This window comes from Malaclemys terrapin, chromosome 1 (genome assembly GCF_027887155.1).
Source record: "Malaclemys terrapin pileata isolate rMalTer1 chromosome 1, rMalTer1.hap1, whole genome shotgun sequence".
Lineage (NCBI taxonomy): Eukaryota > Metazoa > Chordata > Testudines > Emydidae > Malaclemys > Malaclemys terrapin.
The window spans coordinates 100354425-100367302 of NC_071505.1; the positions used below are offsets into that span (position 1 = coordinate 100354425).

Here is a 12878-nt window from a genome sequence, read left to right on the forward strand (position 1 = left end):
CAGCCTAAAGGTTGATCTAGTTTATTTGGACTACCAATTGTCCCAAAGAGCTGTTAAGGCAACTGAGGATTGTTGAGACACAGGGAAGCCCTGGCCATACCCGTTTTCTCGTACTCTTGTCCCCTACATTGGCTGCAGGGAGAGTTGGGGCATATGAACCATTATGTTGGCTCTGTGCCAGGGGAGGAGACCCCTACATTGAGGTGATCCTCCCATGGCCAGTTAATCCAACTTTAGGGCTGCTTTGCACCGCTGCTATGATTCAAAGTGGCCACAACAAAGCTGCAGCCCTATGAGTTCTGAAAGTCTTCCTGCTTAGTTATTATCATATTTCAATACGCCATTTATAAATGTTTGGCCAGATCTTCAGCCACTGTATATCTGTGTAGGTGTATTGACTTCAACAGAGCTTTGCCATCCTACACCAGCTGAGGATCTGGCCCTTTGTTTTTAAGCAATACTTTTATTAACAATTATATATTGTTACCTGTATTGAAGGGGCAGTTGAGAGCAGCATCTTTTACCAAGGGCACTGGAAGGAAAAGAGTTTGATACTTCAAGGGAAATTTCATCTTTAAACAGTAAAATTCTTCCTCTGCTTATTAAGCTAATATTAACCCAGGATGTGATTGAACCAATTATAACAGTCAGACATGTCAGTTTTCAGCAAGATGCCAGCAAGAGATTTGGAAATATAGATTTTAAGAGCATAAAAATAAATTTCAAGTAGAATTCCCAATTTGTACTTAGTGAAAAGGGCATCTCACCACATGAACTCTTAGGATGCTGTGCTGAGCAACATTTCCGTTAAGAAGATTGTGCTCCCAAATTAACTTGTTCTGATGCTAAGCATAGCAGAAACAGTGCTGCTGCTAAGCAGAACAATTGCTTTTCCTTTGTAGTCTGCCTACTGGTTTGTTCAGTCCTGCTTTGTGTTCCAATCCTTGGCTGAGTCTGGGCCAGTGGTTCAGTAACTGTGAAGCTCTGTGTTTAGATCCTAGTCAAATCAGTGACACACAAAATAAGGGCAAGCAGTGAATCCTGAGTGTTCCCGGTCTGTGAAATCAGTTGTTGGAATAAACGAGCCGAAGTCCTGTATTTATTTTACTGTGTTATGCACCCAGTGCCTTTGATTCTGGGTATTTAATATATAATTTCCTCAAGCAACACACCGCCTTCAATTAAATCCCCCACTGTGGATAGCAAAAACAGGTCCTTCTCTGTACCATTCCAGCCCACCATAAGAAAAACCTTGGCAGAAATAATCCATAGTCAAATGCAAAAAAAAGATGAGCAATTTTACGCATCTTCAAATTACAAAGTTGTGCTCAAGCTATTGAAGAGTTTGGCTGAAGGCGTAGTGGAAGGAGGATTTTAAACATGGACACAGAAATTTTCTAGTTCACCATGCAAGGAACAGCATAAGTATAAATGAGCCACTAAAGAATAGTGTCCAAATGTAATTATGTTCACCCTTCTCAGAGGAGGGTAGGGGGATCATACCAAAAACTAGCACAGTGGCACTAAACATTAGAAAAGGGGATTTAAAATGAGGAGGAAGCTTATCAAAAAGGCAAATGGAGAAATGTAAATCCTTAGACTCAGCATGAAGGCTACCCTGATAGAGTCAGAAAGGCATCCATGCCCCTAAGGAAGCAGGAAGACAAGAAATAAACAGTATGGGTAAAGGGCAAGTTACAAGAGGGTATATGAACTAAACAGGTATCATTTAAAAAGAAGTCCAGTCAGGTTTCCCCCGAATGGTGTACATGCATGACCATGCCCTTGCTGCTACTGAACACAGATGTGTGCCTGTTGCCTGGAGGATCTGTCTTCCACTAGATTTTTCCCTCGTCTGCCTCTGGTGGTACCAGTTGGGATGGGGGAACGGATACAAGGGCCCCCCACTTCCCCAGCTGCATCCATTGCTGCCAGTCTGTAAGGAGGGGTGGCACCAGGGCTTCCCCTTCCTCCTTTTCTCTCCTTCCCTTTCCTTTTCTCCCTCCTTTTCCCTCTTTCTCTCCCTTTTATTTACCCTTCTGGGGGTGAAAATATACATGTATAAAATTAGAGTAAGATCTCTGGAATGATTTTTTGTTGCAAAACTTCGTAGTTAGCTATGAATTTGAATGCCTTGTAAATATTTGTTTTGTATTTTTAGGGTTTGTATTTTGGTTAATGAGAATTGTCCCTTTAAGAAAAGGGTGGGACCCTTTATTGTCACATGCTTGAGAGACTGAGAGCAATGTGAAGAAGATTTTGCCTGCATGCAGAGATTGGAAGATCCTGCTCCAAAAACATAAAACATCAGAATTAGACTCAATAAACTTCTCTTTCCAGGAAGCAAGGCTCATTCTTAAAGATGCAACATTAGCACTTAGCAGAGGACTAACTCAGGGCATTCATAATGTGCTACAGAGCCTTTCATTTGTAGGTCACCAGTTTGACTCCAGAGTGACTCATCAGGGATTAAAAATTGTTCCCAAATGGATGCTCCAGTTCCAAGTCCCACAACATAAACCATCCCTGTGCTAGATTGCAAGAACTAGATTGCAAGTTCTTTGGTGTAAAGAGTTTTTGGACAGTGCCTAGCCCAGGTCGCAGGTGGATCTTCTAGTGCAGTGGCTCTCACCTTTCCACATTACTGTACCCCTTTCAGGAGTCTGATTTGTCTTGTGTACCTCAAGTTTCACCTCACTTAAAAACCACTTGCTTACAAAATCAGACATAAAAATACAAAAGTGTCACAGCACACTATTACTGAAACATTGCTCACTTTCTCATTTTTACCATATAACTATAAAATACATCAATTGGAATATCAATATTGTGCTTACATTTTGGTGTATAGTACACAGAGCAGTATAAACAAGTCATTGTATGAAATTTTAGCTTGTACTGACTTCGCTGGTGCTTTTTATGTAGCCTGTTGTAAAACTAGGCAACTATCTAGATGAGTTGCTGTACCCCCTGGCAGACCTCTGCGTACCCCCAGGGGTACATGTACCCCTGGTTGAAAACCTCTGATCTCGTGAGTACTCCTGCAGCAGAAGCCAAAATTGCATTACTCATGAGAAATGTATGAGTTGGCAACACTGTAATCTCTCTCCCTCTCTCTGAGACAGGAGGAGTTCAGAAAACAGACTGTCAGAGAAAAACACAGTTCTCACTTTTTGTTTGGGTAATCACAGCTTCCACAAGACCAAAACCTGGATTTAATCTTTTTTCAAAAACTAAACCATATGTTTTTGGCCAATCTCCTGATTTTGGCGCCTTATTCGTGATTTTTGAACTTGGTTGGCAATACCAAGCTTGGCCTTTTCCTCCATTCCCATGCAATACACTTGTTCCATGAGATTTTTTTCCATAAGAGGCAGCTTCCTCGAATAGGTTGCAAAATGCAAGTACTTGGAATTGACCCATAGGTAACAAGTGGTGACATTCTCCCAGCACACTGTCATACTTACAGTTAAGCTGGCTCAAATGCACTGCCTATCGATGATATCACAATGTTTGAGTCTGACAAAAGCTTTGTTCCTCATACATTGCCAAAACTGATTCCAGTACATCTTGAAATAGTGTAGAGGAAATTCTGACCCCTGTAGCATTGCCAGCCTCAGTGAGACCCATGTCAGCCGGCTGCACGGGGATTGTATACACAAGTTAAAAACCTATTTGGGAGCAGCTTTCAGCCCATGTGTATAGTTTTCAAATGTTCTCCCCTCATTTTGACCAGGTTGTTCCCTTTTCCCGGTGGAGCTCTACCTCTTTAAGTGAGCACTTTGCAGCACAGTATGTAAGTAGGGTCCTAACTGAATCCTGCCTCATTCACGGTGCACCTTACAAGATTGCATTCAGGGAGGTAGGGCTTTTCTGCTTCATTTGCTGTGCCACTGTACTGCACAATGAACAAAGCGGGATTTTTAAAGACCCGCCTCATTTAAGATAAAACTCACCTCTAAGCAGAGGGGCCAGCACAAGATCCATGCACCACATAAGCCCTTGCTATGTTTTACTGTGCCACATGTGTCATTTATAATGGCATATGTACTGTTTACTAAAAGGTGAATTCATTACCAGTAGTAGTTGATGTGTACTTGTTCAGTGCTATAAAGATCTGAACATGCAGTATTTTTGAGGTAGTAATGGAATACTGTTCATTGTGATACTATACTTATTTTTGTTAACAGTTTATGCCGTTCATTGGTAGGCAATCATTAAAGTAATTTTTTTTACAGAAAAAAGGTAGCGACCATGCAGGCAGGTGCTGAAAGCAATGAACCAGGTGTATGTAATGTGACAGTTCCACTGCTTATAAATTTCCAGTATTGAAGCTAAAGTATAAACTACAGGCTGAAGAGGATGTAAAGGTCAATAGTTCAGTTATGCTCTAAAAGTTAAAAATGTGTCAAATCACCTGTTGGTACTGTGTCAAATCATGATTTGTTACTTTCATATAAAGCTTGAATATTTTCTAATATCTCAAGTTATAAGCTGTTCTCCACAGAAAGAAAGGTAGGTGTTTGAAGTTAGAAAACCATGATTTTCCCCATTACAAATGTTTTCCACTCAAAAACTGAAATATTTCACATTGGGGAAACTTCATGAAAACGTTCTCTATGTTTGTGTACACATTGTTTTCGTTGTTGCAAGTAGAACTGTATAGGAGAAATTTCACCCTGAGCTGAATTTGAAAATTCCTTGAAATTTTATGACATTCTCAATTCTCGAGTGTGAGAATTAGCAAAGTGTGTTAATTGAAATGGATAGTCTTGTACGGCGCTAGTCCATGGAATGCATAAAATCACAGGGGAGTACTGAACACAATCTATATCCAGTGCATTCAACAATTGTACTGTGATATGTTAATGCTAGTTATTCTGTGTGTGTGTGTGTGTACACACACACAAATAGTAGTTTCTAAAGTTACCAAACTCTTTAAGATAAACTTGAACTAAAGATTCTGACCCATGGCTTAGGAAAGCTCCATTTTTGAGACTCCATCACTGTCCTCCAGCTCCCTCCAAACATGTTTCCCCTGTGCATATGCATCATTGCAATCACAATACTGTTCACCCAGCTGGGAAGGCCAACAATCTGCTGCCTTTGGGGCTGTCTGCCAAGGATGGTCTGTGGAGCAGACAGCAGGGAGTGCTGATAGTGCAAAATGGTCCGCTCCCTCCCTTCTGCCTCTCTTCTTGCCTCCTTTCACTCTTCTTGGAATTGACACACAAAAGAAAATTCCACTTTTCAAGACTGTTCAGTTTACATTTGGTTGCAAAGTGTTTTCAACTGAACAGTCACTTTCTGTGCAGGCAGTGACAGCTCAATCGGGGGGTAAGGTTTTCTTTCAGTCCTTGTCATGTTAGGCCATGTCAAATTAGACATTTGAGACTTTTTGTTTTTGTTTTGCATCATGGGCTAAGATGCCAAATATTAGGAAACAAACTAAATGTTTGCATCTCTTCACAGCTTGAATGATCCCATAGCTTGCCAGTGTTCTTGTTCATTATAGATTTGTGGAGCACATTTTTCTTCATTCATGGACCTCTTAAGTCCCATATTTCTGAGGAGTCCTCCATTCTTAAGTATTTATCTAGACCAAAGGCATATTCTAAGGGGTTTACTAAGCTGTTACCCTTACAAATCAGTGACTTAGGCTATGAAGTTGATTGAAGTAGCGTACTCAAATTTCAGGATGTCCCTTCTTTTCATTTTAGGTTGCTATTACTTCATTCCCTCTTTAGTGTACTTGCTACGTTATGGCACTAATTGAACTATGGATACAAATTTGCACAGCTGGTGAATTTCTTGGGAGGGAAATCAAGGTTTGGATGATTACATGAAACAAGAAATATCTTGGTATTTCACCCTTGAGGTTTTCACTTTTTTCCCCACAAAAAAAACCAAAAAACCAAAAAACCCAAAATGCATTTTTTTTCCAGACTTCCTCATCAAATGATTTCAGAGACTTCTAAACACTAGTTCTGTGACAGAAAAGGCCAGCAACCTCTCCTGCCATTAAGACCTAGATCCTGCAAATGCTTAAGCATGCAGTCTTTTGTCATAAGAATAAGTTTCAGAGTAGCAGCCGTGTTAGTCTGTATCCGCAAAAAGTACAGGAGTACTTGTGGCACCTTAGAGACTAACAAATTTATTAGAGCATAAGCTTTCATGGGCTACAGGCTGTAGCCCATGAAAGCTTATGCTCTAATAAATTTGTTAGTCTCTAAGGTGCCACAAGTACTCCTGTTCTTTTTGTCATAAGAATGACATTCACAACACTTGGCCCTCCCTTCTACCCCTTCCAGTCCCTCCGCCAAAGGAAATTAATAAACTCTTAAAAAACAAAATAACAAAAACCTACCCCATGACCCTAAGAAGTGCCAGACTTCAGAAAGGTCCTAAGACCATCACTCTTGCTGTTGATTTTAGGTGGAAGACATTCAGATACTACAGAGATAGGCAGTATAAAACCCCAAAATAGATAGACTTACTTAACTTTAAGCATATGAGTATATTCCATTAACTTTAATTGACTGTCAGTGGGTCTTTGGCTAACTTGCATGTTCATTGAAGAGCAATGCAATGTCTCTAAGTACTCAAAAATGTGAAGTTCATATTATTAGGTTAGTAAGCACTGAAGATTTGCAATGAGGTGTGAAGCCACTTTGGGGCTTCCTAAGTTATGCACAGTTCACTTTGGAGTGTACCCAGTAGGAGAATCCCCAGTGTGCCCTGCATTTCACTACAACAGCATTCTGGCAGTTCAGTAGGCTCACTGTTAAACCTTTCAAATACAGCAAGGATCTTCAAAGATCCTAGGGAGAGAAAGAGAGATGGGCGCACCTGATGAGGGCCAGGGGAGCCTGTTCTGGTTGTGGGGAGAGAAGGAGGGAGTCAAGGAGAGGAAGCCCTGGAAGGCAGCACAAGGGTCCTGTTTGAGGTTGCAGGTTGGAAGGGAGCCTATGAGGGTTGCGAGAGATGGAGCTGTTGAATGAGAGGATCAGAAGGCAGAGCCCCTTATACAAATGTTCCTGGAGTTTCAAAAAAGGTTTGTTTGGGGTAGAAAGGTGAAGCTCAGATCAGTTCTTGCTTAACCAAACTGGTTTATCTATCTCTTTGTCTGTCTGTCCGTCTCTCTTTCTTCCTTCACTGCCCCCAGGAGCCTGTAATCCTCCCATTCACTGCAAGTTCTAGGGCTAGTACTAAACCAGAGTGGATCAGCCTAGATTTCCAAGGTACATGTGCACAACACATTGTCTCCTTCAGAAACTTAAATACACAGTTCTGTCCATTGAAAAATGCAGAAAATTGGCAAGTATGATCATTCTTCAAGTCCTAGAATACAATGGTCACCTTATTTGCTTTCAGGGGCTACTTACAGTCAAATGATTTTTGCACTTTCGAAGTTGCTATTATGCTAAAAGTCATATTACCTATTGAAAAGTGACTGAGTGAGAGGTGGCTGGTGGGGAGGCAAGGAAGCTTGGGAGGGATCTGAAAAGTGTCCCTCCTACTCCTCTACCAGGAGGACCATGGTCATGACATAAAACCTTATAGTTGAAAAGTTTTAAAGCTAGAGAAAAAGGGAGATAGAAGTCTTCAGGGACCTTCCCTCAGAAGGGAAATGCAAATAAACTCTAGAAAATTTAAATCCCACCCAAAGGGTGGTTAGCATGCTGACCATTAACATTGTGGACATTTTTCTAGGTGGATACTGATGGAGATGGATACTTGAACTGCCTGCAAGTTTTGATGGCTCTGAAAGAAACTGTCCCTTCAGATGCACTAACTGATGCTGAAGAACTTTATGTATATAGGGTAATCAGATCCAACACAGTCTCTCTGTTTATGCTTTGAATGATCTGGGAGTAGGGAGCAAATGTGTCAGATATGCATACCATCCCTATTCTTCATGCAAACTTTATGCATCTATAACACATCCCATCCAAGGATCTCAAAACAAGCTCTGCCTCATAACATCCGTGTGAGGTAGGTAATCTGGATAATACTCACTTTACCGATGGGGAAGCTGCACAGAGATGTGAAGGCCAAAAAATGCCCTTTAATTCTAAGAGCCTCTCTAACCCACTCGATGGCCTAATGGGCTCTCACAAGGTCATACCTACCGCAAAATGTGGGTTTTTTTTAATGTTCCGTGGTTATCTTGTGCTACCCTTGGTTTAAACTTATGTTATCATCATTGAAGCCTACCACCGTAGTTTCTGACCACAAATCAGTCAACTCCTTCCTGGGACACTAATGGCCAACAAAATAGCACAAGAATGAATGAGCATGTAAGAAGTGATGATAGGATAGTCCTTTCCGTCTTGTTTTGTACCACAGTAGTAGCAGGGATGAAAGACCTGCAAAGCCCAAGTAAGCCAGAAAACATTAGGGTTAGATGGGGGTGGGCTCCAGACCTAGTTAAGAAATGGTGGGCAGGAAGCCACCCATGAAAGTTTGATTTTTTTTTTAAATGTAGAAGTAATCCTTTTCAAATTAATTCACATAACTTTGGCTGTGCAGGTGTGAACAGAGCCAAGAGGAAGCACGAAAGCTGCTCAGAGGCTAAGTTTTGCCCTTGCATAGATGGGTTTTTTTTTTAATTGGTGGCTTACATTTTCAACGGTGACTAATGATTGGGGTGCCTAATTTGAGACAACATTTTTGGGTGCCTAACTTGAGACTTAGATAAAGGGGACTGGTTTTCATAAAGAGCTAAGCTAAGGTGTTTCTAGCTGGGCACCCAAAATCATTAGTCACTGTTGAAAATGTAGGCCTTTATCTGAACTTTGGACCAAAACATACACATTAGTCTCCAAGCACAACCATTGGTTACTTTGTATTTTTTAAAGGCACAGATATTAAATAACTTATTACTTTAATTTTGCTTAAATGTTCATTTTTATAGCATGCTATGTAAGAATTATGGTACAGTATGAAAGTCTGTTGATGTCCAACATATAAACATTCAGTTTTGCTTTCCTTCAAAAAGCAAACTCAGTGATCCAGTCCTTAGCTGTGCCAGCTTACCCCAGTTGAGACTCAGGCCCTCCGTTGTTTGCCTTTTTGCAGTCTTTCTATCATGATCTTGTTTGAAACATACAAACTCATTTGACAAAGAGCATAAACTTGGTTAACAGAAAACCGGTACCAGGAAACACAGAAATAAAGAAAAGTATAAAATCCTCTATGATTTAATCTGAACCTTACAAAGGCTTTGTTTCTTTGGACACTTTCTTTGAAAAGACTACCACTTCAAACAAAAACAGAGGGAAATTAGTAGGAAGTGATTATGGAGACAGGAAATCTGAAAGCCATGAAACTGTAAATAAAGTGTTATTTGTACTACTGTATTTGGTTCCCTGCTTTACATTCTCAGCACGAAATGTTAGATAAGACTTTAACACTAGAGCAGGGGACGAATTTATATGATAAAAAGAGGAAAGCCATTTAGATAAATTACAGTGGCCTTGGATTGATCTGAACACATTTTTAGCTAAAACTTGGAACTCCCCAGCCAGGTCCAGTTGCAATTTGTTCATGGTGGCAAATGATATGAATTGTTCAGACATCAAACACATATCAAATGGCTTAATTTTAGTATTCCAAAGCAATGGCCCCATGGCAGACGCCAATGCTAACATCATTATACAACTCATATTGCATGATGACAATCCGGGTCGGTGATGCCTACATTTATTGTTTACTTTTATTGAATCTAGAAAGCTCATCTTTTCCATCTGTCAGCATTATTGTGCGTGATCCACAAATAAATCTAAAAAGGCTGCATTACACTATACACTCAGACCTTATTTAACGAGTGGCCTTCTTTTATAGCAATAATAAAAATGAGTACAGACTTTAAGTACTTCCATTATACCATGTTTGCTTTGTCAGTGGTTTCTATTTTATGAAAAGTTAAACCGCAAAGTTAGCCCAACAATTTTTGTTGTTTGTGCATGTGCCTTCAGTAAACATCCCTTTTTTCCTCCCTCAGTGTTCATGCATTTTGTTCCCTGTTAACATTAAATATCATTTGCAAAGCTAAGACAGAAGATAAGAGCCAGGTACCTGAGCAGGACTATATGTACTGTGCCAACATTTTGTACAAGACCAGCTTTGCACAATAGGAACATTAAAGGAATACTTTATTATTCGTGGGTTTTGTTGTGAAAGGCTAAAAAGGGAGGATCCAGGAATAAGTCTTTTGGTAGCATTCAGTGCCTGAAATACAAAGACAATTGGAAAACACACACATACACACACCAACAACCCTCCTCCCCTAGTTTCATGTGATAGATATTTAGATCACAGCCACAAGTTTCTAGATAGAAATTATGCATTCAGAGTGCGGAACAGTCAAAGGAGCCTTGTAATTGGAGAGAGCATAATAGTTCTTATTGCTTTAAGGTGCTTTGTACAAAAGATTACCTGTGGGTTCTCGCTAGGCACATGTGTTATAAGACTGTTGTCCTTAGTGAAAGCTATACTATCCAAAGAGGGACAGAAAAGTAGGTGTGGTTTGTTTATTCTTTACAACCTAATTTTGATTAGGATGTGAGCAAACACAGGAGTGGATTCAACTTCCACTGTCCTTTCCCCTCCATGCTACCAGGCTTTAGAGGCAAAAGTTGGCTCTTTATATAGATTTTTTGGGGGGAATTCTGTACAGTCTGGTTGCAAATTTTGTTATGTTGCAATGTTTCAAAGTAGCTACTTCCATGATGTCAGTACAGTTGAGGCAGCTAGCTTGTGTTTATATTTATGGGGAGTTCTGCAACAGTAGGGTTTTGGAGCAAAGAGAAGACAACATGAGCAGAGGGGAGAGAGGACAAAGGAAGCCCATTTCAATATAATATAAATAAATCATGAATAGTTCTCCCTATTATTATGCTTGTGTTACAGCAATGCCCTAAGAGATGGTTAACACAGTAATAACTTGCTTTGAGAGTATTTAGCTGAGGATGCCGTTACTGCTGTTTAAAATGTGGACATGTTGCAAACATGTGGTATCATAGGCATACCTGAAAAATATTCTAAAATTTTACTTGATGAATACGCTTTACATAACTTTTTGGTTTTAGTTTGTTGTTAGGGAGAGGAAGTCACACTGACTTTCCAGTTGTGTGGCAGAGAGTGTTTGTGCATTAGGTAGAAGGTTTTTGTGTGGTCTTCTATACACTGTTTTAGAGTGAATTCTCTTAAAACACATACCTCTCTGGTGTACGTATGTGCAGGTGACTCTAGGTGAATCAGGTCCATAATGTTTTGAGGGGATCCTACAGACCTACAATGCAATGTAGAGTTTATCAGGCTTGTTGTCAGGTTTCTTGCTGAAATTGCTTTGTTTGTTTTGCTGGCTATGTTAATAAATCTTGTCTCTGCTTCGATCAGATCCTATTTATTTATTTATTAATTTTTGGTAAGCAAGGCCGCAATCTGTTCTTTCTAAACCCTTCATCATCTTTGCTTTCTCCATCTCTGTTTCCCCAGATCTTAGAGATTGTTGACTATTATGTAACAGATGGCCTGACAGACCTCCGACTCTTCGCAGTGATGGCTAGCTTGGCACAGAAAATAACAGCACTGGAGTAAGTATTCAGAGGCAAAGATGCTCATGAATTTTAACTCCTCACTGACAAAGGAATTTGAGGGGGCGAGAGCTGATCTATCAGTAGCTGAAGTAATTAAAGACTTAGATTGCTCTCTAGTGCAGAGTATCCCATCACTATTACAGGCTGTTGATATTAGATTAGGCTAGGCCATGTCCCATTTGATCTCTAAACTATAACTTCACATCAAAACAATGGGACAGCTTAATCCAGAAATTGATACATTCCAGCAAGCATCAGACGATGCTGTTTGTGTGGCTTTTAATAAAAAGTATACTGCGACATCAAGCCAAGACAATACATGGGAGAGCAATGCAAGTATTGTGACAGAGTTCAGTTTTGACTGTCATTTGTAGTCCATTTCCAGTTACTGGAACAAGCTTTTCAAAAGCACCTAATTGACTTAAAAGCAGAAGTCCCACTGAAAGTCAAAGGGACTTGTTCTTAAGAAGTGGGCTGTAGTCCACGAAAGCTTATGTTCTTATACATTTGTTAGTCTCTAAGGTGCCACAAGTACTCCTGTTCTTTTTGTTCTTCTAAATCACTCAGGCAATTTTGCAGATCCCACCGCTAGCCCTTAAAGTGTATGAAGATGTCCAGATGAGTGGCTCATTTTTCATAAGTGCTGAAAAGTTCCTAGCAGCTCCCTCTGACTGCACTGGGAGTTGCTGAGTGCTCGACATTTTTGTATTCTGGGCCACTTTTTCAGACCTCTGAATATTTATATAGGAGCAGAACTTTAAGCCTCTTGGGGAAAAAAAGAAAGAAAGAAACACACACAGGCACTTTCTTTTTCCATGTGTGAAATGTCTCAGGGAACTCTGCTGCTGCTGTTAAAGTATGAGTCAAGTAACAGAGGGCAGTTCTATGCGCACACATAGAATCATAGAATATCATCTGCACTAGGTCATACTTCAGACCCAACTTACAGGCCTAGAAAACAGGCGGTGTAGTGGCCTATGTGTCCTGTTTGTAATTCTCCCCTTAAGGGTTCTCTAGTTCCCATGCCCACCCTCCCCCCGCAATTCACGCGCAGACAGACACACGCGCGCATTGTCCTTCCTCCAGCCCATCTCCAAAATCATCCTCCATGTTGAGGGGCAGAGAAACCCAGGGCACCTCTATAGCACTTTTGGGGCCCAGACTCCCACACAATCTCCTCCTCTCCATGCAAGTGTTAAATGAGTTAAATGTACAGTGTATCAAGAGGGAAATGCAACTCAAGGACACTAGCCAATGATTGCAGAATCAGTAAAG

At 40.5% G+C, this 12878-nt stretch overlaps 1 protein-coding gene across 2 annotated transcripts in view; it reads left to right on the forward strand.

Moving 5' to 3' along the window:
* Positions 1-12878, forward strand: part of LOC128839879 (uncharacterized) — a 225220-nt gene that overhangs the window by 174776 nt on the left and 37566 nt on the right. For both annotated transcript variants that reach the window (XM_054033239.1, XM_054033247.1), the window contains 2 exons: positions 7714-7824; positions 11503-11600. In XM_054033239.1, the coding sequence (XP_053889214.1) occupies positions 7714-7824; positions 11503-11600 (209 nt within the window). The remainder of the gene's footprint in view (positions 1-7713; positions 7825-11502; positions 11601-12878) is intronic.